Below are 27167 nucleotides of genomic sequence, written 5' to 3' on the forward strand. Positions count from 1 at the left end.
CCTCACATGCGCTTTTGAAAAGGGCTGGCATAAACAATTCAGGGTGAATTTAAGTTGAAAACTAAACTGTGTTCACACATGAAGCCCACCCAGGAGATTTTCAGGAGTTTTTTATGCATGTGTGAGTAGGGTACTTAAAGTCTTTACTTTTGTTTTCCTCACTTAAATGAACTGCCTAGTTTTAGTTTTGTTGACATCAGCTTCCCAGTTAACCTGACACGCCAGATGGATTTGTTCCACACATCCATCTGGAAAACCTTCCATAGATGGTGTTTGGGAAAGGGCAGAGCCTTTGAAAAGAAACTCGGAAGGTGGTTGGATGCATGTTCTGTCACATCTTTACAGGCCAATCAGAGCAACAAAACACGTGACGTAGCCGCTACTGAGGAGTAAACTGCATAACAGAAACCATTGTGACTGTAGACATGTTAGTAGACGACTTTTGTTGTTTTTGAAAAGAAAACAACTCAGTGCTGTTTGTTGTTCTTCTTTTAATGAAGAAATGTCATTAAGTTGTGATAAAACTAATACTATAGCAGCATGGTCCTGTCACTTTCTAAACGGGTCCATAGGTTCAAATGGGAGCTTTGAGAGATGGATTTGCCAGTGAGAAACACAGAAACGGGCGAATCCATCTGCTTTGCGAGGTTACTTCCCAGTGACAGAAGATGACATACTGTGTTATTATTTTGATATTAGCTATTTGTGATTTTAAATGTGAAAATAGGTGAAGTTGCTACTAATGTGTGTGATGAAATCCAAATTTGAATCCCCCCTTCGGTGCAGTATGAGCCTGTCCTTCATAAACTTCTCTGTTCGGGCAGACTAACTTTTGCTCAGAGATTTGTTGTGTGTGTGGTTCAAAGGAACTCAGCTAAGTGTAAGTGTAATATCAATGCACAGACAGGGGAATAGGCCTGTGCGTTCCGGGCAGAAGTGGAGCAGAAGTGGAGGTGATGCATGTGCACCATTGTTACCAAGAAATTGCTTCTTTCCAGAAAAAAAAGATGCTTTCACAACTTCAAAGGGAGCTTGACAGTCTTGTACACTACAGTACTAATATCTAAGAGACCTCCCTTTACACCCCACACAGCCTCTTCATTTTGTAATCTAACTATGCCCCTGGTACAAACACTTAACCCCTGTAACCACACTTGACTCCAGCATTATTACTGCACTGTTTTCAGATAGAGTTCCCTCCTGTGCCCCCACTTCTTTAAGTTACCCAGGGTACTTTGTCCACAGCTATTTAAGGGGTTTCTTTTCCTTTTTTTTGGAACGGTTACATCCGGTTCAAGTAAAATAGTAATTGAGCCTCCCTCCCAGTGTTGGCTTGAAGGCTTTGATCTCTCCTGTGCTCCAGTGTTAAATGGTTTCCTCCAAATCGCTGTGAACATGCAGCGACTGGCTGCTCTTTTATCAGCAACCCACTAACAGCACCTCCTCACAGACCACTTTGAAGCCACAAACAACCCCCTCTGAATAGAACAAAAAAAGCACAAGATGAAAAATCCTGAACATATATGTATGTATACTGCTTATAGGAAAGTTGTGTAGGAGGGTAAAGGCAGGAGAAAAACCTTTGTTGTACAGCCATTTGTGAGGCAGAGGGAACCAGTGCCAAGACTTGGGATTATTCTGACTTTCACAGGAAAATAATTATGTCATTTATGATATTATGAGAATAATCAGCCAGTGTAATAGTCTGCAAATTTGAAAAGCGGTGACTGTGACACTGCTTTCTTGTCGCAATTAGCAGAATTTGCATGCAGATGCTTATCTTAACAAGGGGAGAAATTGAGATAGTTTGAAATGTTTTGTGTCTGGGGCTGGTAATTGGCAGCAGGCTTATCAGAGACACATTGGCCACACTTGACCACTCAAAGGAGCCTGAGCCAGAGTCTGTGATCAACTGAATGGCTTCATGTGACCTCTATTAGACTATTTCTGCACTTTAATCCACTGCTTTAATACCAAATGCTGCATTTAACTGTTGCCATCCTGTGTGGGAAATTACACTGTACCCAACCCTTGGATTTCTTTTCTCTTGTGATATAAAAAAAGCATAAAAATGACAAAATGACAGCAGTCAAGGACAAAACAGGCAAAGAGCCAGGCTTTGAAATGCAATGCTGATAAATTGCTGGGTGTTTGACTTTGCAAGGCATTCTGGATAATATTGATTTTCTTTCCTCTCTGTTGTGTGTATGTGTTTATGTGAGTGAATGTGATAGCAGAAGGAAAAAACAGGGGTAGAGAATGCAATATTGTGTTTCATTAAAAAATCTATAGGATATCTCGTTACAGCCACATGATGATTTTCTTTAGTATCAGGGTTAGCGGGCAGGGTGGAGCTGCTGGGTGGCAAGATGAATGTGCTTTCCTGCCTCAGATGACTATCTCATCTGTTGTTAATCATGGAGAAAGAAGGAACTGGGCTCAATCTGGCCAGTATGTTGGATACTTCCTGGCCTTGTTTCCCCACTGCTCTGATTTTATGACCGTATCCGATGACTGGTCTGTGAATGGGAGAGCTACCAAAGAACTACTACAAATCACAGTGGACTTGTGCTTTTCCCTGCATAAAACAGTTATCACATCATTTTGAATGATGTGATAACTTTCATATGTAAACAAGCTCTCTTTGAGTGTGCTGTTTCTATTCAGACCAAAGATTCACAACACTACAGAACCATTTCAGAACATTGCAGGGGGCAGTTGCAGCAGTGTGAACTGAGGTGTTGCAGCTTGAATCAGGCAAGCTAATGGTGATGCCTGTAGCTGGTTTTTGGGTGTTGCAAACAGGTAAATGTGAAATGGAAATCTTATTTTGATATATTTGTTCAGAGCAGAGGATTTCTTTGGATGAAATCATGCTATCAATTAAAAAAATCCCCAGCAAATTCAGCCTGATACCCTCCAGTGCTGCAGAATTTGGCAATAATGTGCAATTGCAATAATGGTATCATGAGTCATCTTGCTTGGCTATCGAGGGAAATACAGAAAATAATGATGGTTTTTAAGTGTTTACTTCTCAACTCAAGGCATACAACTATGAAATAACATGAGAAAATCAAAAACCTGAAGTTTTGACTAGGGCAGGGCAATTTATCGCACTATGGCCTGCTGCAATGAACAAATCGCAGAGGTTGCAATATTTCTCTAACTTAAAATGTGTCAAAATAGCAGTTTAATACATTCATTTTTTCCAGCAGCAGAGATTTTATGCACATTATGCAAACATTAAAGGTTCATTTTTTTTCCAAATGGTCTACAAAAACCTCCCTTGTATGCTTTATCTATGTTTTTTAAGTCAAAATGAGTGACATAAAAAGATTATCCCCTTCAATAAAGCAATTGATATCAAATTTGCAATCTGGAATACCTTGTTCATTCTATCTAATATTGATGAAGCTTAGAACGAGTTTATACCCCCAGCTGCGGTCAGCTAATAGCCAGCTTCGCCTCCCCACCCCAGCCGCCTCCTTTATAGCTTAAATCGGTTGCAGCCTCATATTCAGGTTCAGGTTAGCTAGTGGTTGTTTATTCTGTAGTAAAGAGCATTGTAGCAGCAAAACAGTCGTCATTAAAAATAACTACAGTGATTACTCATGGCCAACTTTTGATTCTGACAACTACAATGTGATCCGACTTTAACTGTAACGGAAAATCAGGCACATCCCAGAAGTTAACAGTGTGACATTGCATACGTAATGACAAATGATTTTAAACAGTTTAATGCCCTGTAATATGGCAACAACAATATCATCAGGACAGCCCACAACTCACTTACAGATCCTGTTCAACAAAAACCAGAAGCCAGACAAAAAGCTAGGATTTTTTTCCCGAATCTCCGATGGTCAAACAAAACTTTAGAGTAAACAAGAATGATGGATGATGGGCAGCAAGAATTAGGGGTTGTTTTTGGACAATTTTTTCCCCCAAAAGCCACAAAGAATAAAGAGAAAACTACGTATGAAGTAGGAGAAGCAGCATAAAGATAGGCACCGCCTTACAGGGAAAGCTGAACGAGGGTAAAAAATGTACTTGTGCTGCAGTTGTTGTTTTTCCTTGTTCTGTCAGCTTGCTTTCCAATCCGCCATTATCATTTTATTGCATACTCAGCGGCCATCAAAGTCCTCCCCACACAACAGGATATTGGATCAGAAATGCTGAATGTGTGTAATATTTAAAATCAATGCAGCCTATAAGAAGTTGGGATCACTCTTCACACACCTCACACAGGAAAATCTTATGAGGTAATCTTAAGTACCATAAAAAAATCGGAACTTTTTTTTTGTACTAATAGGGAAATCAGGCCCCACACTGTCTAGATGGTCTTGTGTAAACCTTGTAATGGTTTGTGTCCTCCTTTGCTGATTAAGTGTCAGATTTTTTTAAAACCAGCAAGTGTTATAAAAACTGAACTTTTTTTATAGGTCCGCTTTTTTGTGCCTAGTATGTCACAGCACCTGAGAGTTCAATTTAAAAAAGCACTTTGCTGAAAAACAGCAGATAATGGCGTCTGAGTGGTAGGAGTGAGGTTTTTAGTGGGCCTCCTCCAACCACTAGAAAAGGTTACCCCAATCCTGAAACACTGACATTAAGTGATGGTTTTAACCTTTAGTCTGACGGCTCTGTCGGCATCCATTTAGCCCAAGAAACGTGCTGTTTCCGCCTATTTTCCTCCCCAATTATTCACCGTGAAGCTGTGTTTTTGACGTTCCCACATGCTGTACCCATGCATGCCATCTCTAAACCAGCTCTCACAGTGTGTTCGTCACTGTTGCTGTCGTCTCAGCGGGCCAATCCTTCAACGTGGGCCCATGGGGAGGCTGATAAGAGGGGGAATTTGAGCCCCAATCAGTGCTGGTTAATTATCACAACTAGAGGAGATGAGAGAGGTCTTCCAGTCTACCTAATCCCTCACAGATCTCTGTCTCCGCCTTAGACACACTGGTCCGTGTTCTTTGGTGATCATTTTCATATTTTGGTAACTTACAGTCTATGTCTTCAGTTATAAATCTACACATCTTTTATTTTTTGTTGGCTGTTAAATGTGCAAGATTGTGTTATTTTGGAGTAATGCCACATTTACTCCGATTGACCCAGGATAAAGAAAGCCATACTTCACTGAAGTTTCCTTTGCATGTTTTATACCACATGTAGTCAAGCTGAACCCAAATCCAGGGCCATAGATTGTATTTTTAAAGTTGCTTATTTCAGTATAAAAAAATCTAATTGTGATTACTTGAATATCTTGTTTTCATGCCCGGCCATGGCTGGTTATAGAAATATTCATCTTTGAAAATCATGTGTTTCCAATGTTTGTCATGTAAGAGGTGATGAAAAATTAATGCCACTTTAATGAGTACAAAGTACGATCAGTCAGCATTGGAGAGCTATTCCCGTACTTTCCAGAGGGGCCATTTACCGACCCTTTTGAAACACATCAGCATCAGTTCAGTCTGAATTTAAGAGGGCACTCTGGGGTCTGCAGAGGCACAGCCCAGTGATGTTGGAGCACTGGTCTCATTAAGCCTTGTGCTCCATTTAGCACTTTAAAAGCATTTTACAATGCATCCTATTGGAGGACGCGTTAACTGAAAATTCTCCACCATTGACAAAATTTTTGGAAGGATGACGGAAAAATTTGAAGGCCATCAGTCATTTTGACAGAGTGCCTTGCAGCACACAGACCTTTTCCATTTTACATATGTGGACCAGAAAGGAGGATATTTAATCTGTTTAAAAAACTTGTAGTCTGTGGGCTCTTTCGCTGACTTCAACACTGTTGATGAGTGAAAGTACATCGTTGTCGGCGTCCTTCAAACTGTTCTCAGAGTGTTAAGCGATGAGTATGTTGCACAAACTGTAGAGATGGTCTCATAAACGGTGGCACTAATTTTAGATCAAATTAGTATTTTTCTTAGGATTTATTTTCTGCACATCTACGTGCTGCCACTGCAAAAGATCTTTTGCACACAAAAGCTAAGCAATTAAGCAGCGATTTCTAAGAGCTGATGTTCTTTTTATTTTCTATTTACCTCATCCTCCTGCAGAGTAAAATAATGATGAGAACAGCTGGAGAACACTCTGTAGTATACTAGATCACACAAAAGAACTTTAGCTAAGTGATCAGAAGTCTGGCTGAACTAATGATGCTCAACCTGAGTAAAGTCCAGTATATTACTTTGTCAGTACTGTTATTAACATAGCAGTTTAAAAATTATGATTAACCACAATAAAGTCTGTTATATTACTATTTCATCACTATTGTTATCAGAAGTAAATCCGTCCAATGTCGTGGGATGCGCCACACACATTTGCAGAAGGAGCTGTTTCAGCCAGAAGAGGATGTGATAGTCGTATCAAGAAGTCCTTTTTAAAACGCATTACACTGAATGTACTGTTTGTAAATCTGAAATCTAGACTAGAATGGACTAGAATTGTGTGGGTGTGGCATTGCATAAGTATACGGATGATAAGGGATGCACATGGCTATATGGTTAAATTAATTTATCGAAGTAGCTGGCGTGAGATTTACGAGTCAGTGAAACTATTTACCTGTCATTTTTTATAAACACAGGCTTAAAATCCCAGTCTATAATGCTCTTTTAAAGGTCACAGGTATACTTTTTCAGGCTTTTCTGACAAAAACATGTACCTACCCCTAGCCTGTCCACAGTCGCCCCCAAGAATCAGAAAAATCCAGTCACCACCCCCTCTTTCTCCGCATTTCAGAAAATGAGTGCTTAAAGACACATTTCAGATTTTCCCCTCACGATGTCATGTGGGAAGTTAGCCCCGCCCTCAGGTTCGCTTTAAATGTTAGCCATGTTGTATCAGGTGCACACACCCGCTGACACAATGACCCTGTGAGGACTGTTTTCTAAGCATTTGGCTTCTTTAGACGAGTCGGTTAAATGAAATTTAAATGAGCATTTAGTTGAATATGGAAATAGATGCTTAGGACCATCCTTGGTAATGATAAGAAACATAGACATAAATGTGCAGGGATCCACAGTGCAGCCTTTTAACAACTTATCAGCTATGGTCCTCAAACTACATCTTCATATTCAAAAATATTCTATGAACAGTAAGTGATATCTTGAGTGGCACAATTCATAGTTGCTTGCTTGAAGACAGAGATTGTGCCTCATGTCACTTCTTAGAAATGACATGAGGAGTAAACTGTGCTGTTCATCGTTCTCTCCATGCCACTGAGAAAGGCACAGCCTCAAAGATTGTTCTTTTTATAAAATATTAGTTGGGAAAGAGTGCTTTATAAATTTAAGACAACTAAAAATGTCATATTGAGTTATACTGTGTTATTATATTATCATAATATTTTAGATGCGTTGTTGTAAATATTATTATATTGTTAGATTTTAAAGAGAAAATCAAAATGATGGATTATATGCCAGTATGATTGAATTTGTATAACCCGGTCCATCAAAATCACAGACAGTGAAAAAGTCCAGCCCAACCTCTGCACCCTGTGATCATTTTTTGATTCAACTTTAAGTCTATAAAATGCATGAAAATCAAGCTAATGGTGATCATATAGTTTCAAAAACGATCTTAAATGTGGAATGTTGATGATTTTTAGCTGGCTTTTTCTTGATTCTCTCACAGCCTGACAGAATAAGGGTCAGTGTGTTATTCTGAGAGAGGGATTAGGTTCACATTAATTAGTGTTACACAATTACATGTCACCGTGAGTAAATAGTACAAGTTTAATGACATAACAGAGTCGGTATGAGAAAAATCCCTGTAGTTTGCAATTCTGCACATTGGACACGGCTGTTAAATTTTGATATTTTGCCAGACTCTTGCACTCAAAGCTTCAGCTAATCCTATTAACCAGCAAATGATTTGAGTAGGATCTATCTTCATCTGATTAAAGAGAGACTAACGTTTGTGTGAGGACGACATTTTCTGGCAGTGTTCAGTGAAACCAAAGCTGATGCTGTTACAGTGACTCAGCCTCGCCTGTGACCCTGTCATGTTTTCTCCGGGCCTCCAGAGTTTTACAATGGCAGCGAGCAGACAGGATGACAGAGAACTGCGAGCTGAAAAAATTGGATCCTTTCCTCTTTTAATCTGCCAGTTGAGTTTGAGCCAGCACAGGACGGCCAGTGTGCTCGAGGCGCCCCAGTCATTTTGTCTATCCCTTTATGGTTTGGCCTCAACCCCTCATTTCATCAACTGCTGTGGAGAACGCCGAGAATATCAGAATCTGGGGGTTGTGGTTTCCCAGATCACAGCTACCTCCCTAAGGCACGCCAGCCATTGTTCCTGGCTCTGCTCTCAAAAGAATATGAGAGTGACCAAACTCGCAGAGATAAAGTTCTTTTGTAGCTTGTAAAGTGAAAAAGAAACATTTCATGTCATCCAGCCTCTGTGTTGCTTCAGTTTTTCATTTATTCTTCCTGTTGTATTCCTTAAGATTGCCCCTTACAGTGAATAAGCCATATGATTATTTAACAGGACCTCAGTGAGCTTGCAGGTATTCTACTTGAGTAAATACGTTTGTCTCAGACACAAAATTTTGCCCAGAGCAGCAAAAACAAAGTGGGCCCCAACATTTACAAGACTTCTCTCAAAATGACCCTTCATTGTTGATCTTTCACAAGGTCTTTATTGAAAGAGAGCCACATAAGCCACAGAGGCTCTCTGAAACAAACTTAAACCCAGCTTTAACAGAATAAAGCACTTCAGTGTCAAAAATCAGTGCTGCTGCAAGGATCTTTAAGGGCTTGTGTTACTGTAAGCCTGGTGGCTGCTCATATTTGCTAGCTGATATATGTTTTTGGTATAGATGCACATTGTCATCAGCATGATTTGAGTATTGGTCTATAAAACTTGAAAAGGTAATAATAGGTATTATCAGATTTGAATGTTTCTGCTGGTATTTACAACCCATATAGTGGCTGTTACACCAGCTGTACATTTTGGCTGTACAATTAAGTTTGTGAAGCTTTAGGCAGGACCAACAGACCTACATCAACTGAAGTGTTTTCTTTGTTCATGCTTATTCCTTAACCTTTAAAGTGTTTTAATGACTGAAGTTTTAGGTCTAAACTACATTTACATAATAGTATCAGCAATAATTGATTTCCATATATGGGCATATCTGATATCATCAGACAGCAGGGAGGGATGAATTTAAGGAGCAGTGGATCAGGAGTAGGGCTGAACGATATGCAAACATAATCTCATTGCAATTTGTTCCCCGAATATTGTGATTGCGATTTAATATGCAGTTTTTCTTGGGTAAATCTTGTGTATTTTTTGACAAATTCAAGCATTAAATAATTCCATAAATAACACCATGTGCATTGAAAATAATTAAATTATTTCAGAAGCAATTAATACATAATATCATCAATCTGAATATGAGGGTGCAACAAGCGTTACGCTATAAAGGAGGTGGCTGGGGTGGAGGAGGGGAAACTGGCTACCATCTGATCACAGCTAGGCTATGACTTTGGTGAAGTAACGCTAGGCTTCATCAGTTTTAGATAGAATGAGCTAACTATTTTTGATCATTTGCTTTGTTTAATGACAATAGCATTTCTGTGTCACTAATTTTGATTAAGAAAAACATATTTCAAGTTAAAGAAAAAAATGCAACTTCTGCAATTTGAAAATATCAGCAGGCCATGTTGAGATTTAATCTAATTTGCGATTAATTCCCCAGCCCTCATCAGGAGACTAAAAGAGTTGCCTTTTGGCGGTCTCTGGCAGACTTTCTGCAGGTTCAAATGCCTGCTGAATCAGCACTCTGCCTGGTATTAGCCTTCAGCTTAGTCCTAATGCTAGCGGCTAATGCTAGCAGCAACTACAGCTTTATTTTCCTTTGACAGTCCGTCGTTCGGATGACGACTCTTAAGTGACTAATGAGATCTTCTAACTTTTTTCCCCCACTCTCTTTGCGGGGCAGACACTTTCATTTTATCCTCCTCTTGAACACGGAATAATTCCAGCAGTGCTATTAGACATGCTGTTGCCTCTCAGCACTCAGGCTTCTTCTTCTTCTCTGGGCTTTAATGACGGGTTAGATACAATGGCACCACCTACAGTTTTGGGATTTGTAGGCTAGTGAGAAAGAAAACAAACACCTTTTTTGTCAGGGGATTTTATCAGTTGTGCATCCCCAGCAGGAATAGGTTTTATGGAACTGTATCTTCATCTTTATCCTTCATTAAGGTAAGTAAAAAGAGAAAGCGATGAAGGGTTTTGCAATAGTATGGAACTTAAATATTTCTGTTGCTTATAGAAAACCTCTGATAAGTATAGTTCTTTAAGTTAAAACATGAGAATCATTGGCTGATAAATAGGAGTTGTTTTGCTGAACTAGATCCACTGGAGCAAACTATCAAAGCCTGTTAATGAAAAGCAATGTCTAATTTGGCTCACAAAACTCAGAATCTGGCACTGCTTATCCCCCTGACCTGGGATTTAGTCTCCTCATAGTGAACCCCAGCAGTTCCCATGACTAATACGAAAAGATTGATGTCATTCAAACATTGAAGACACCAATCTGTCCTAATGAATGTGCCCTCATCTCATTTCTTTTTCATTACCTGGAAATGAAAAAGAAATCTCCTCTCACATCTTTACTTCTTTGATTGATTACCAGTCAAGTACCCAAATGTCAGTTCTACCAAAATGAAAGTTTTTGTAATAAAATCCCCAAGAGGACCTTTGTACTTGTACTCTGACTGGAGAAGGACATTTTCTTCCCTCAAATAGAAACAAATCTCAAATAAAGTTAGCTTCAGCGCTCTCTCTCCTGCTCTATTATAGACACCTAGTCCCTGCACATTTGCTCTCCAGATCATTGTTATTTCCCTGAGGTGTTTCGTGGTGACAGATGGGCTTTAAGATGGGAGTTTTCAGGGATGTGAGGGTGAATGAGTCGACAGACAAAGACACAAAGAACAGAGGTGTAAAGATAAAACAGAAGAGGGAGAAAGTGTGGGAGAGAAGCAGAGACAACCATTTCCATTAGTGTCATTAATGTAACCCTGACACCACGGGATGAAGGACACAGTAGAGGGATGGAAATAACAGTATGAAGCGCTCCCTGCCTCTACTTGTGCCTTTTTGGAAGCTTTTTGTTCATCCCCTAATGTGCCAGTAAGGATTTTGTTCTCTTATCTTGTCTCTTTATGTTGTCTTTTATCAGAAATCCAGAGACACATCTCTAAAAAGAAAAACAGAGCCCTGTGTGGATTGGATTCCAGCATATACTAAAGAATTAACTCTTAAAGTTCTAGGATTCCTTTGTCCAAACCACAGAAGGTCCTGTATTGTTGAAAATGGGACTGGTTTTAAGAGAAGTGGTCTGCTCTGTCTCAAGAGCATGGGAAGTCAATATGGCTGCTCTCAGAAGCTGGGTCAATGAGGGAGGAGGCTTCCTGCTGAGCCAAGTGTAGAAAAGGAGAAAACAGGGGGTCTTTGTGTGGAGAGCAGACCCTCACTCACTCCTCTGTCCTGGCTTTTTTCTGGGATATTAACTCGGGCTGTACCCAGCTGAGAAATTGTTCATTTCAGATTTGCCGGTCCAGTGCCAAGCTTTGACTATTGACTCCTCCTTTTTAGGTCACCACCAAACTAAATTCCCTCTCTGTTCCACATGGGTTGCTTCTTTTAACCTAAAAACACATGTTGATCAGAGCAATAGTGTCACTGTGGATTAACCTTTCTATGACTGGAGAAACTATTTTAGTCAGTTACAGGGTGGTGTGTTAATGGGTTTTGTCCAAAGCACTTGTACTCTGGAGGTTTGTAGTCTTGCTGCACAAGACAAAAAAAATCCCTGTGGCATGAGTTGGGTGATGTCATTGTCACAGGGTCATAGTTGAATCAGTATCGGTATCAAAAGTTACTCAGACACCAGGTATTGGATCGGTATCAGAGGTCAGAAAGTTTGATCAGTTCACCATCACTAGTGTTTTTCAGTGTTTTCTTCATCAATTTTTTTTTTTTTTTTTTTTTTTTTTAGAGAGTGGGGTTTCTCTGTCGATATGTATGCTCCAAGTAAAATACTTGAAACTGGTGACCACTGGAGGAATTTTAACCTTATCACTAAACTCAGTATATGGAAGCAAGCCTGGGGAAGCATGACTAGTTGGCCTCCTGATATGTGTTTGACCACCAAGAGTGTCAGAAGTCCTTTCCACACATGCAGCCCTGATGTTACAAGAAAATAGCTCTCCCTGAAATCATCTGGAGTTGCTTGTTCATGCATCTGTATCTCACACCAGGAGACTCCCTATTGGACAGGGGTCTCAGGAGGCAAGAATCAATTTAAAACTACAGATGCAAGCAGTGAAGGGTCATTTTAGACGGAGGCAGTTATGCAGCTTAAAAACAAAAGTTTAGATGTTAACTGGCACAGTTAGAGTCCTCTCACCTGATGATCCACAACAGCAACTTTTTGCAGCAAGACTAGCTTTGTAATCTGCTGCAACTTGATAAAATAAATCAGTCCTTTTCATAATTCATACTGCACAGGAGAGTCACATAACTTTCACAGGATACCTGCTAAATGACACAGTTGCCAGTGTCCTTGAAGACATTACCTAAGTTCACTAATCCATCACCGTGGCACTGAGGCCGATGCTGGTTCACGATCTGAAATACAGCACTGCCATGTCTCCATTCTGCTTCTCTCATCTAAAAGCAAAGGAGAAAGCAAGGCAGCATATCAGGGCACCACCTTAAGCCAAGCTCCCAAACCTTTTATGACTGCTGAGCAAAGTGGATTTGGGACAGAGGTAACAGCTCATACTTATCAACCAGACAACCTCATTTTCTAACCCCTCATTCTCCTCTCCCTGGCTCTCACTGGTCGCCCGGCACGGTGGTTCCTATTTTTCAAAGACAAACGGGGGCTCCCACACTGCTGGCCCAGATAGATTAGACTTCCCACACTGTAATGTGCTTTCTGACACCCCCTTCCCTCTTTAGCTCTGCAGCTGTGTTGTTAAAAGCCTGCAGAGCTTCAGAACTAATAAATGCTGACATAAAAATGTGTTTCTCCTTTCAATGGTAAGAAACATTCAAGGGGAAAAATAATTTAACACAGGTGTATTTGTGATGTTTAGTTAAAAATACACTATCTAATTATTGATGAAAAAGACTATTGATCTTCTATACAAAAGGAAGGCTGGCCTATTGTAAAATTTAACTCATCTTCTTTTAATAAATTCTTTTTCAGCAAGGTTTGGTTAGAATTTTTCCCTGCACTTTAATGATGTATGGGAACATTCACTCTGTTCTGTTCTTTTCAATGAACTCTTCAGAATACATCAGGAGACTGCCGCTTGTTTTTTTCTAGGTGTTCATTAGAATTTTTCTCCCAAGCCTGTGATTCTCAGCCTTGTTAGTTGCCACGAGTAAACTTTTCTTTGGCTTTGACCTCAAAGTAGAAGCTTATCTTTTATTCTATGAAAGCTTTTCTTTGGGATTTCTGCTCTGTGTACTGCCTACAAGGAGGGGAAGCAAAAAAAAGACGTCTGCCAACTATTTGGGTTGATATGAAAGCTTTTAGTTGATGTTTCTTTTCATCAGAATGTTTGTTTGGTCCGTTGTAAAGCCAGATATATCAGTTATGGCCCAGGCTGGTGCAGTTGCATCAGCTAGTATGTATAGGCTATGTCAGAGAAATATCTGTTTTTGCCATATATTTCCAATATGATGCCCCTTTTTAAAAAAATAAAAGAACAGATTACACAGATATGTTTTTGACACCGTGTCAGGATTTCTAGGGCTGAAATGCCCTGAATTCAATATTTGTTGGTACTGTATCACTTTGCTTCTTAACTATGTTTAATTTTTGTCCCCTTTCTGTCCTTTCATGTGGATTTTTGTACTTCCACCAGGGGGAAGTAATCTCTGATGAATAAAAGCTCTTGTCCCTCTGACCTGTTGACTCCGGGCTCGGCTACATCCCGTTATTTATGTTCAAAGTAAAATATGTCCTGGCATTTGTATGATGTCATCACAGCGTATTTTATTCTGATATTTAACTGGATGTTTAATTTAGTTTCAGCATCCAGGAAAAACAGAAGTCCTGACAGAGCAGAGATGCAGCGCAACAGAGCTGGTGGACGCACTCTCATTGACCAAAACAGAAACCTGTCTGCTCCGTTGTCGTGACAGTTGAAGCAGACTGAACTTCAGGCAGGCTCATTCTTAGCTTAACTGTAGATGGTCATTGATGATCAGTATTCTTAATTAAGTAATTTACTTTATATGAAAACCTCAAACTTGATTTCCTTTATATCAGTGTAAAATGTGAATGGTTTTATTTTCGTCCCAGCTAAACTTACTATTGGTATGTCTGTAAGTGGTGTGGTTCATCTGTCTAAATATCCTGTATCAGTAGGGCCCCTGTCTGGGTGTAGTGGGCTCTCTATCCACTGTTAACACAGTCCCACCTTCCCTGTGTTTTCGCTGTTAGAAATTTGGCTCAGACTGTTGGCATCAACATTGGCTTAATTGTTTGTTGGCATGATTATTTGTGTGCAGTTTGACTGGTATTGGTTGTTCTGATGTGGAATGAGAAAACATTTTCAGAATGTCATGAAAGAATTATGCTTAAAGAATTTAAGTGTAGTTGAGAATTAACCAACACCTAAGCCAGCCATCAACCCCACCCAACCTCCGTCTTCAGCCCCATCTTCCATTCTTCCCCCTGCCCTGCTCTGCTGACTGTGGATGTTGTTTCTGCAACTGAAAGCAGATGGTTCGCCATTTTGTTAAACAGTGAAGCTGAAGCTAAGCCCTCCCCTACTGCTCCGGCGATGGGGATAAAAAGCTGCTAGAGGCGGCTGTGTTGGCTCCGATAGGATGCAGCAGAACCTTCCAGCCCATTCAGTTTACTCCTCAGACAGACAGAGGCTGAAGATGGCCCTCTGACTGGAAAGGAGCCAGGCAATGGGCTGGAAGCTGGAAGCTCTGCCCAACCCACACACCCAGCGCTCCAGCAGCATGAAGCAGAGATGATTAAGCATGCCATAGTGCCTCTGGTCTGCAGGAGTGACAAATTCCCTCCACTGCTCCTCCACTCTGGTCTCTCCCCATCTGTCATTTACACCATCACAGAATACATTTCCTGGTGTTGTCATATTCTGTACACAATTTCTGATTGTTTCGATTTTCTGAAATCAGCTGCTTTCCTCAGTCTAATTTAAAAAACACTCACCTACTGCTGAAAGTTACAGGTGAAGTAGTGTTGTGCTGCCTCATGAAGTTATGTTTTTACTACTGGCTCTCCTTTATTAACTTGAATATCTCATCCACTCCTGCCTGAGGCTGTTTTCAAATAAAATACTGTTTGTGTAAGCACATTTGCTGTTGTTGCATCTGCAGATGTAATAAAGTTTAGGTGTCCTGAAAATATGCTTTACTTGCATCCAGTCTGTAGCTGCATATAACTTGCTGTAAAATGATTTGGAAATTACCAATTTAACTGTTAAAACAGCATAAGATAGTTCTCCAGCAGTTATTAGGGGAAATCAGTGAGTTGGCAACCATCCATAAAGATGCCTCAGGATATTTTGTGAACAGACCACACTTCTCCAAGTGCCCGTGATGCTTCAGTCTGAGTGGCAAAGATACATCATTTTCTGTTAAGATAGTGAAGTGTCTTCTCTATTAGCTAAACTGTTCGAAGGCTATGGTAGAAAGAATGTTTTTTTATTTCCTAAAGTGAGGGTAAAATGCATCTGTTCAATTCAGTCATTTTCTGCAGCATTTTGCTGTAATTGTTTGTGCTTTCAAGAGAACTAAGTGAGGACAAGCAACCATATTGCCACCATAATAGACCACACATTACATTAGTTCTCTCTCTGGATCTCACACCAGGGACTTGGCGCCGCAAGGTAGAGAAATTACCTCCTAGTAGTTAAATAGCTGAACCATTGACATAGCATCTCTCTTCCTCCCTCCGCCTCCTCTCTCTTTTGCCGTCTCTTTCTGCTCTCGCTCTCCCCTGGAGACTTGCCATTTCCTTGGAAGAGAGCAGGCATATTTTAAACTGCATTTAACATTCAGCCACTTATTTCACTCCTTTGCTGCATTATTAAAATACCTTCATACCCTCTTAATTATTTTTCTAGCCTTCCTCCTTCCCTGCAGAACTGATAATTGGTGTTATTTATCTAAACAATACCGCTGTGTGTGACTCTTAGGGTGGCAGCATTTGAATAATGGATGAGGACAAATGCATAGCCATTGCACTTTCTCTGACTTTGGCACTATCCATGTCGCCAGGATGTTGCTGTTCATGCTTGAGGGAAAGAAATGGCCATGGCGTTCCAGAGAGTTTACTCCTTTGATGCACTCTCTACTTATACCAAAGCAAGACATGATATTAACCTGCCAGAAAGGCTAGACTGGGTTAAATTTGTCAGTTCCTCTCGTCCAGCTCCAGCAGGGCTTGTGGTTCTGTAATGAAAAGCCTCTCGGAGTCTCTGGGATTGACTGAGGCAAAGGATGGAAGGCAGGAAAAAGATGTTTTGCTTCTGAAACATTTCAGTAAGTGTGTGGGGTACTTTCAGTCCTGTAGGATCCTTCTACTCCACCACCAGCACATTTGGTGTGAGTGAGTTTTGAAAATGTGTCATTCAAGTCCATTATGGCTCAAAAGATGTAATTTTGCTGTCACTTGTCATGAGGTTGGTCAGACTACAGCTATAGTTGTGGTCCCATGTATCTAGAGAGTGATGGTCAGTGTTTTACAACCCTTGAATCTGCTCCTGCTGCAGATGAATGCAGAGATGCAGAGGCATTTCAACCACAAACTATGGGCTTCCAGTAATGTACATCTAAAGATGTACATTAATGTCATTTAAATCTCTGAAAACATTCCTGCTATTGGGTTTGAATTTCTTATTATTTCTAGCACTGTTTTAAACATTTCCTCATTGATTCTCTGCAAATCATAGCAGTAGGTACATGGATGCTATTAGGCTTTATAGCTCTATGATAATATCAAACTAACTTGGACTACAGAAACTAACTTCAATATATAATATTGAAACAAATAGAAGCACTCTTTTGCTACTAGGAATGGGAGTTTATGGTATTTTTGGAATGTACACATATAAAACCAGGGCTATTAACTGTATAAATATATGAAGATCAACATGGAGATCCATAGTATGAACGACAGGAGCGATGGGATTGGCCATCTACCAGGTGTTTTGACATTTCTCGGTGTTCCTTTTTTGTCTCGTACTGTACAGATAATAACATGCCTCAGTGTTTGTTCAAACACCAGTTTCAGCTCCTGCAGCAAGCATCAGAATGATCTTTCTACCACAGGTGGAAAGTAGACACATGCTTGTTTAAAAATTTAATCTATAACACCAAAAGACTTCTACAATTCAGCAACAACAAACAAGAAGCCTTAGAGGTCCTGCTCTTAAAATCTGACATTGTGTCTGTTCTTATGTATCTTTCTGATGTCTCTGTTTTCTCCTCTCCATTCTCCAGGTTCAGCAGCACAGCCCTTCAGCCCCTTCTGGTTCACGGTGGAGCCTCAGGACACGCTGGCCATCAGGGGAAACCCGGCACTGCTCAACTGTTCGGCATACAGCGACGCAGCTACGACAGCACGCATAGAGTGGAAGAAAGACGGCACCTTCATGAGCCTGGTTTCAGATGAGAGGCGGAACATACTTCCTGATGGCTCGCTGTTCTTCACACACATAGTCCACTCCAAGCACAATAAACCGGATGAGGGAACCTATCAGTGTGTTGCCACTATCGAGAACCTTGGGTCCATTTCCAGTCGCACAGCCCGTCTCTCTGTGGCAGGTAAGGCCTGAATGCTTTAACAAACTATTAGACTTTTAGAATTTCTGCCGGTCCGGGATACTTTAATTGAGATTTGTGAGTCTGAAAAACCTTCCTGTACACAAGCAAAGGCTGTGTACAAGTGTTTTATTTAAGCTGGTTAATATCATTTCCCATTTGATTGCATCAAGGATGTAGCTGATCAGTAAGAGAAAAATGCTTGTGTTTAAGGGATACTAACCTCACCAAACTCCAATTTAAACTCTGTCAGCTCCTTTTAGCTTTAATAAACCAGGATGACTGAATGAACTGTGGTGTTTTATATTTGAAGTAAATAAGAGAAGATGAGAATTCAGATTGATAGGGAAGATGCATACTGTTGCACAAAGAACAGCTGTTGTTTTCAATATAAGACAAGAATATCTCTTGCGATATGGAAAATTTCTCTCTGTAGCAGGTTTTACTTCATGGCTAAGTTGAAAATATAAGATCGTATATCATCTGCAGGAGGAAAAGGTTCTGTTGCTACCTTGGTTGCTCTCATCCTTGAACCACTAAGCCTCTTCTATAAATCTCCTTCCCCTCCCTTGCTGCAGCCTGTATGCATTGCCCTACTGGATAAATGCTTTTACAGGGGTCTGTGTTTTTTTTTTCCATGACTGGTCTGACAATGTGACCTTGTTCAGTTTAGAAACATCAAGTGACGTTGGATTATTAGGTGTTTTAAGTCAAGTGGTGCCCCTAAAATTCAATTTGCTGCTGAAGGAGCCACTGGCTGCATTAACTGAGAGTGCTGTCTGCTCTGTGGTGCTCTGCCAGGTTTTAAGACCTTCGACAGAGGCCTCTTGTTGACAATGCGATATTACTATGTGAGCCCCTCACATTCTGAGTGCCTTTGAATACAATTCTGCTCCCTTTTTAATCACAAGTTAATAAGGCAGTTCATCTCCATCAGAGAGGTTGAGTTGTTTTTCCCACAGCACTCAAACAGATCACCTGTCTGACTGTTCCTTTTCTCTCACACAACTTGTGAAGGATCGTGAAGGATCTTGGAGGCAAACCGAACTATCACTGCGCTTCAGTCTTTTAAAGGAATGAAGTGAAGTATATTCATGTAATGACTAAACGGACTCAGCTATCAATCAGTTTGGGGGTTTAACCAGTTTAAGACCTCACTCAAGTTTAAGATGTTCTGTTTTTGAAATTCTTTCCCCTGTGCTGACTCTGTTAGGACAAATTTGGATATCTATAAAGAACAGAAAACTGGATACTGTAAGTTATAAAATGAATAACTTAGTTTATCCTTGGGTCTGCTGGAAACTTCTAATTTTATAAGGATGCTTTTGTTGTCAGTGTAGTATGGCCTGTCTCAGTTTTAATTCCCTAAAATGAAATCTTTTTCTGCTATGAAACAGTACTAACAGAAGCCATAACTTAACCTTCAGTGCATTACTGCAGCCTTGTAAGGTACTGATCTCCAGTAGGGAATACGACTTTATTTCTGGTTAATTTTTGCCCATAAGTCTAAGAAAAAATGTCATTGGATGGCATATGACCTTGTGTAGTTGCAACTACCCTATACAGAAGTTAAAGCTACGTAAAAGACGTCCCTGAACCAAAGGGGTGCGAGATAATAGATTATTGTGATTGATTTCCAAATTCATTTGGCAGATACAGATGTTGATACTGATATATAAATGTTGTTACGACCTAAGACCTCAGTCCTTGAAACACACTTGAAGGTTAAGGATGAGCAGAGAATCAAACTTAAAGGTCACATATTTTACCCTTATAGGATAATTCTGTATTAGTCTCTGAGGTCCCCAAAACATGACTGTGAAGTTTGTTGCTGAAAAAAAAAAAAACACTCCAGTATTGGATTTCTGCATGTCTAAAATCCCCTCTGTTTCAGCTCTGCTCAGAACGAGCTGTTTCTGTGTCTGTGGCTTTAAATGTTACTGATCTGTCTGACTCCGCCCCTCTCAGGAAATGGATGAGACTCTCCTGAGCTGAGGATCAGAAGAGGAGGGTGGGACTTAATTCCAGGTGGGGAGGGCCAACTGAACCTTGGGGTGGGGCTAACTCCCCACATGACATCACGAAAATCTGAGAATGGCTTGTTTCAGCACAGATTTTCTGGAAGGTGGAGAAAGAGAGGGGGAGAGGGGATGGATATTTCTGGTACTTGAGGGGATTGTGGACAGGCCAGGTCCTCTGGCCGCACAAACTTACCTCTACATTCAGTCAGTATTTACTAACCTTACAAAACAGATTGACTGGCCAGATTATCATCAGGCACATCCATCTTAAAATGTGAAAATGTGAATGATTGTGATGATATGAGGAGAAGGCTACACGGCTTCTCCTCATAGGCTTCGCTACAGGCGGAATGTAGTTGTAGTGGAAGAGGGTAGCGATGACTGCCACTAGTGTAGCATTTAGCTCAGATATTGCGGCAGTAGTGGCTGTTTTATAAGAACTGGACCACACACTTTATTAAATAAAGGGTAAAGAACTGCACTGAAGCTTCTCTTGGTGAAAGATGTTTTTGCTCTTCTCCCGACGGGCTTCAGTGTGAGTTTGTCATGGTTATGGGTGGAGTTTAGTTGTATTTCCACTGATGAAGCTAGCTTAAGTGACATTTCTCTATTGACAGAGGAGCAATACACTTGACTGAAAGACCTTCTTGGGAGAGAAGAATGTTTTCCATTTTCTCCCGACTGACTTAGGCATGAGTTTTTTCCACCAACAAGCTCTGTCGTTCGTAAACTATGACAGTTCGCCTGCCTAGCTCAGGTTTCCTATCCATGCTGTGCATGCCTATTACCTCATTTTGTCTTCAGTCTGTATTGAATTTGACGGACAGAATGAACATCCAATCACCTGCTGAGAATTTGCCTTTTCCAGACCTCAGTTTTCAAGATGGATGTGAAGTACATCCCATGCACTAGATACATGAAACAGTCTAAATATTTACTGCTGGTATTTATCCTCCATGTATCAGTTGCAAATATGCAATGGCACTGTGTCATAAGTTTAATGACTCTCAGTTACATCATCTCTTATTATATCAGTCAGAGCTGGGATTTCAAGTGCTGATGAGCAGAACACCAGAAATAGCATAACAGGCCATCGGCAGCCCTGATTTTGATATATTTGGTGTGTAAGGCAATAATTTGCAAGTACTCCGGTACTGAAAACACTGTAAAGTCCCACCCCGGTACTAGTATTTGAATGATGTTAAGTCTGGCATTGAAAGAGCTAACAAAAAGCTTAAGATATATGTTTTAATGTAAATGTCTGTTGGAGTTGAGTTCCTGAGATGAAATATTATTTCAATCAATCCTGTCATTGGGTCTTACATTCACTCAGCAGCAACAGAAAGGGCAATATGTGCTTATTGTAATGGGCAAATTATATGCTTTACTTAGTGTTAAAGTATTGTGGCCACTTTCAGCCTTCACACAAATTATCTTAATGTTGTTTTGATGCAGTGATAATGGAACCCACAGTCACCATGGCAATTCTTTAGACATGTTCATGGTAAATAAGGAAAACGGGAACCAAAGTCAAGCTTTCTGTATTTTTCTGCACCAGTTTGAAGTGGATCAGTGCTTGTATGAGTGCATCTTCAGGTGTTTTTGACCACAACTGGGCAGCAGACAGTCAATGTGGATGCTTCATCAATGCCTGCTACTAAATCTGCTTTGACATAAAATGCAGAGGGGACTTGTTTAACGCCTGTGCCAAGATGAGCTCTGTTACCAGGCAGCCGCACAGCCAGAGGGATCTGCCTGGGTCAACCATGATGGGATGTTAGATACAATCAATTTCTACTTGAAGAAGGGAGCAGGTGAAATCTGTCAGCTATTATCAGCTCAGTCTCATAGACACACATTGATGCACTTTCACTTTGAAATTCATCGTCATAAAAGCTTTGTTGTGCACACGCATTCGTGCACAAGAGTTGAACACATGAATCTACTGCGTTTATGGTTATTTATTCACACATAACGCACACATGCACAGCCGCTAATGTATCTCCAGCTGGCTGGCAGGTGGCCAATAAAAAGGTTAATTGCAGTGTAGAGAGAGCACGCCATTAGGCTGCCATCAGACCGATGGTGCAGGTGGGGGTGGAGTGGGCGTGACCTCTCAGATGTAATGACAGAATGAGTCACGGGTGACTGGCGTGGCAGGGAGCATATCTGACAAATACCAGGGTAATATCTGGGATTGATTGCATGGAGACGCACGGCTCATTCTTCTCAAGCAAACACTTCCACTTCCTCACATCGCTACCATCACCGCTACAGTACTTTGATACTCAGCTTCACCTTTTTGCCTCTTCAGACTCTGACTCTCTTCAGGTTTCACTTTGTTGTCTAAACATACTCAAATATGTTAGCAGTGTAAGATTTGGTGAGGAGGAAGGGAATGATGTAAACATAGGGTCATATTTTTGTGATTATGCTACACCTTCTAGCAACATCACAGAGACGAGCTCATCAAAAACATGTGAGAATGGGCTCATCCTATTACATCAGACTTACACCAGCAAGAGAAAATTAGAGTTTAAATCAAGAGTTGAGCTTTATGCTCCTTTCTGTCTTTGAATACTGGAGTTCTTTTAGCTAATGTCTTTTATCAGGTTGACATGGAACCATTGGTCCAAAATAACACCAGTGTTTCTCACACATAGATGATACTCAGGTGGGCCATCTTGGTAAATTTTAAGCCAGAGAAGTAGATTTCCAGGCCATTTTTTCTGTTTTGTTATGTATTTGAATTCTAAATAATTAGCATCCTTTTAAAGGAAAGGTGCCCATTTTTATTTTTACACAATATTATTATATTGGGAAGAAGAGTGATGTTTAATGTTGTATAATCCAGCTTCTTACATCATTTTAACATTTTTTCCTGTGGCTCCTAGCTGTCAATATCATCCTGAACCCCTGTACTCTTGGATGATGGTTGCAATCTGCTATCTAGTCAACAATAAGCATTAATACATGCAGCTAACCTGGTATGATTGTGCAATATGGAGATGAGTAATGGTATCTGGTCATCTTTGTACAGCATATGGGAATGAATACTTTCCATACTACCCAAATTTAGTCTCATTCTGTGGGAAACACTAAACATTCAAAGTAAGATATCAAGTCAAATGTATTTATGTACTAATTAAGGCTGGGCAGTTAATCGCAAATTGAATTAAACCGCATTATGGCATGCTGCAATATTCAAATCGCTACAGTGCAATATTTCTTTAACCTGAAATGTGTCAAAATACCTGATACAATTTTTTTTTTGCAGTAGATGGTTTATGCTCTACACCATATTCATACATTAGGGTTTCTTATGTGGATTTTATTTTTTAGAAAAATCCTACTTTTCTACTTCATGTATGCATTTTTCTTATTCAAAACAAGAATAACAAAAAATGATGATCCCCTTCAATATCGCAATTGGTATTAGATTAGCCATATGAACCAAAATTGCTATTAGAATTTCTTTGTTAGAATTATTTATCCCTAGTTTAATTTATCTAATATGGTGCTCGTTAGGATAAAGAATGAGTTATTGCTTGTGTTACTTTGGAACCTGAAAATAATCGCGCATCAAATTGCAATATTGGGAAAAGTAATTGCAATTACGTTAATCGCTCAGCCCTAGTACCAATTAGCCTTGCATGGTTTTGACCAAAGTGATAACCATGATTATTTTCCACAACATTATATATTTTAATTACAACTATTTTTGAAGTGCAGTTTTTTCATTACCTTTTTTAAATTTTGAAACTCTCATATCCTGCTATTTACCCCTTTCCATCAAAAAACAAACAAATGTATATATATATATATATATATATATATATATAGCTTTGGCATTTTAACCCCTAAAGTGTAGTCAAATATGACAGCAGAAGCTGCTACTCTGATAGGCTACACATTGTACTCTAAAGTACATAAAGTTAGGAGTGATTGTCAAAGTATGTCATAAGACATAGTGTTCATTTATTAATACTCATTGCATTTAATTTATGTGGTAGTTCTTAATATTTTAGCTTAATATGACTGCTTGGGAAGTAATTTAGTTAATGATGGTTAAACTAGGAGATTTTGTCTCCTAACTGTCTTTGCTGTACTTTTATTTGTCGTTCATATGTTAAACATGTTTTCTGTGCTGTTTTATGCCCAATATTCTTTAACTCCTGTTTGGAAAATACTCCTATTTTGAAAGATTAAAGAACTTCCAGTTTATCGTCAGTTTAGCGGCACCTTAACAACAGTAAGAACCGGAAAAAGTGAAAAGTTTGTTCTCAATTGGATCAAATGTTACAGTTTAATAATGAGTGAAGCAATTAAAGCATAACTTTTGTTTATTCAGTGTTTAAATACATCAGTGCTTTTAAATTGTAATGGATGCATAAATGCTGACAGCCCGGGTAAATACCCATCCATGCTGATAATAATCAGCACACACTGATGGTTTTCTTCTTTTAGTTAACCTGCTGTAATATGTCTCCATCCTAACAGTGAATTGATTCTCTTAGAATTCACTATTTTGTTAACAAGTGACCTTTTTTTGATTGTGTATTAAGTTGAATCTAGGGACACAAGCTTCTTTCCAGTCTTCCTGATCAAGGATGAGTAATTTCTCAAGAATTATGTCAGCACATTTGATCATTTATATAAGAATGTAAAAAAAATCAATGAAATATACCAAAAAGGAGGAAGGCAGTCCAATTTTCTGGAATTAAATGTCAAATTTCTTTGTTAAGTATTATTTTTAAAACATGGTCTGTGCAATTGGATTACCATGAAACAGATAAAAGTTTATTTTTTTATGCTTTGTGATCAATTATTTATACACATAATAATCTAACCATGATCATCACAGGGGTATTCTTGTTATAAAAACATTTTTTTTCTGTGTTGTCCAGCTTTGAAGTCTTCTTCTAGTTCAGATGGTCTCTCTCTGTCTCTCTCTCTCTGTGCCTTGTCTCCTTTTTGCTCTTGCTTTGTCATACAGAGTGCCTCTGTGTGTTTTAGCATGTGTGTACTGTCAGATGCTGCTTAAACACAGGCAGACTTAGAAGAAAGAGAGGGGGTGGAGTGGCCTAGTGGGGCCCAGTCTTATGTATTCAGTTTGAGTCTTTGAAAGAGAAAAGGAGGGGGAGAAAAATTATGGGGCAGGGAGTGAACGAGCGAGCGGGATACAGCAGTGATAGCTGGGGCACGGAGCGAGACGCGAGTAATGAGAAATCCCATCTTTACTGTCTGCTGTTCTCCAACACCACCGTCCCTCCTCCCACCGGCACACTTTGAACTCAGCCCTCCTTAAGAATTGCTTGAGGTGAGCCCCTCCTCACCACCACTAAACGGGGGAACCCCCAAATGAGAGAAATGCTGCTCTTTCTCCCTCCCTGTCCCATTATCTAGCAGTCTCTTTGTTTTATTTCATTCACAACCTCTTAAAACACAGATAAGACGATTCAAATACATCTGCTCTTTGGGTTATTTTCCCTCTGTTTTGGTCCTATCTTGGTTTGTCTCATGCTTACCCTCTCCCACCTATAGGCAGCTGTGTGGTATAAAGATAACCAAAGCCACTTATCGCTGTGCTTTGATTTCAGGTTTCACTGAAATTGTATGTGTCCCTTACTACACCAGTAGAAGCGACAAACTGAACATTAGCAGTCGTCATGTGTCGTGTGTCACCTCATATTTAAGCATGCTCATCCTTTGATAGAGTCAGACACCCTTCTGAGGATTTAAGGGTGTCGGCAGATTCTTTAATCCCTTTTTTGATGTATTTTAATCTGTTTTTTTTTTTTTTTTTTTTTTTTTCTGGGGAGGGGGAAATGTTGCAGCCTCAAGGACATGACAGCTTGAAAATGCTAAAAAGGATGATTGCGTCACTGTGGCATGGTTAGCTCTTTGTGTTATTGTCGGACATTCTCTGTTAGACATACAGCCATTAAGTCAACATCTTTACATACTGTAAATAGTGAAATGTCAGCTTTATTTTTAGAACATTAAAGGGATGTCAACTAAACATGGATTTAGACAATCATTCAGTATTTAACAACGAAGCAGTGACAAACAGGGTTACACAGTATTCTTTATGTGACTCTGCATCCGTATTGAAACATGTATGTAGCACGTAAACTAATGTCACATGATAGGATTTATAGCTAAAGCTAATTTGTGTGTAAATCAGAGTCAAGAAGATTGTATTTTCTTTGCATCAGCATAATCAATAAAGTATTATAATACTTAAATTTAGAAGTCACAGAAGATTTTTGGTGTATCACAGATTCTGCAGTGTTGATGGATGAGGCTACACATGTAACAAACCATGTTAATGCACTTAGTCATAGAGTTTGAGGACCTGCCAGCCCCTAAAATCTGTTGTTTCACTCCATTTAGTAGAGATGCACAGATGCATCGGTAGCAGCCGATATCGGCTCTGTGTACAAACATTGACCAACTTATGTGGCATGAACAGATATTAGTTAGAAGCGCCCATTTGTTGTGTCCATTTGTTTTATGTTGGCATCTGGGCATCATTATCTGCTGAATATCCTTAATCATAAGGCTATGCTCAGTCTGCTTCCTCATATTTCTGTGATTTTATTCATGTGCAAAGTGCTGGAAACTACAGCCTTCACTATATGACTAAGTTATAAAATTAACTTTGGCTCTCCGTTCCTGAAATCCATCATGAAATGGGTAAAAGGAGTTTCAGTTATCCTTCTCCTGCAGCCTGGAATCTGCTACAGGAGACCTAATTTCTTGACGACCTGGTCTCTGAAGTGGCTTTAGAGGATGATTCGTGGGTTGTAGATGTTTTTTTTAATGATGACTTTCTACTCTGTGACTCAGGATTTGGTTTTGCTTTGATTGTGAATGCTCTGTTTTTGTGTGTCTGTTTGTTTACAGTTTTCTTTCCAGTTGTAGTCAAGCCTCGCTCCTCTTTCTTACGTCACCACATCAGTCCTAATGACTGATTCTGTACCTGTGTGTAGTCTGTCATGTCAGTGAGTCAAATGTATGCCTTTGTGATGGCCTAATCTGACGGAGCAAGAGACCGAAGAAATAGTGCAGTCAGACCAAAGATTCTGGCATGTGTGTGATTAGTTGACCAAATATTATCACCCATGCTATTTGGGACTACAGTTTTAATCATTTAATTGATACTGGCGCAAATACTGGTTAAATGTTGCATTAAAGCTGTAATGCATCCTCTCTTCAGTAGCCAGAGCTGTAGCTCAGGATAATTGCGCTGCTCTGTTTGCTCTTATACCCTGATGTAAACCAGCAAAGCGGATGGGTAGCATG

The 27167-nt window shown here is 39.8% G+C and overlaps 1 protein-coding gene across 14 annotated transcripts in view; it reads left to right on the forward strand.

Moving 5' to 3' along the window:
• The window catches only part of neo1a (neogenin 1a), a 246610-nt gene that overhangs the window by 67656 nt on the left and 151787 nt on the right, over positions 1 to 27167 (forward strand). For all 14 annotated transcript variants that reach the window (XM_041787290.1, XM_041787345.1, XM_041787315.1 and 11 more), the window contains one exon: positions 17518 to 17841. In XM_041787290.1, the coding sequence (XP_041643224.1) occupies positions 17518 to 17841 (324 nt within the window). The remainder of the gene's footprint in view (positions 1 to 17517; positions 17842 to 27167) is intronic.

This window comes from Cheilinus undulatus, linkage group 1 (assembly GCF_018320785.1).
Source record: "Cheilinus undulatus linkage group 1, ASM1832078v1, whole genome shotgun sequence".
Taxonomy (NCBI): domain Eukaryota; kingdom Metazoa; phylum Chordata; class Actinopteri; order Labriformes; family Labridae; genus Cheilinus; species Cheilinus undulatus.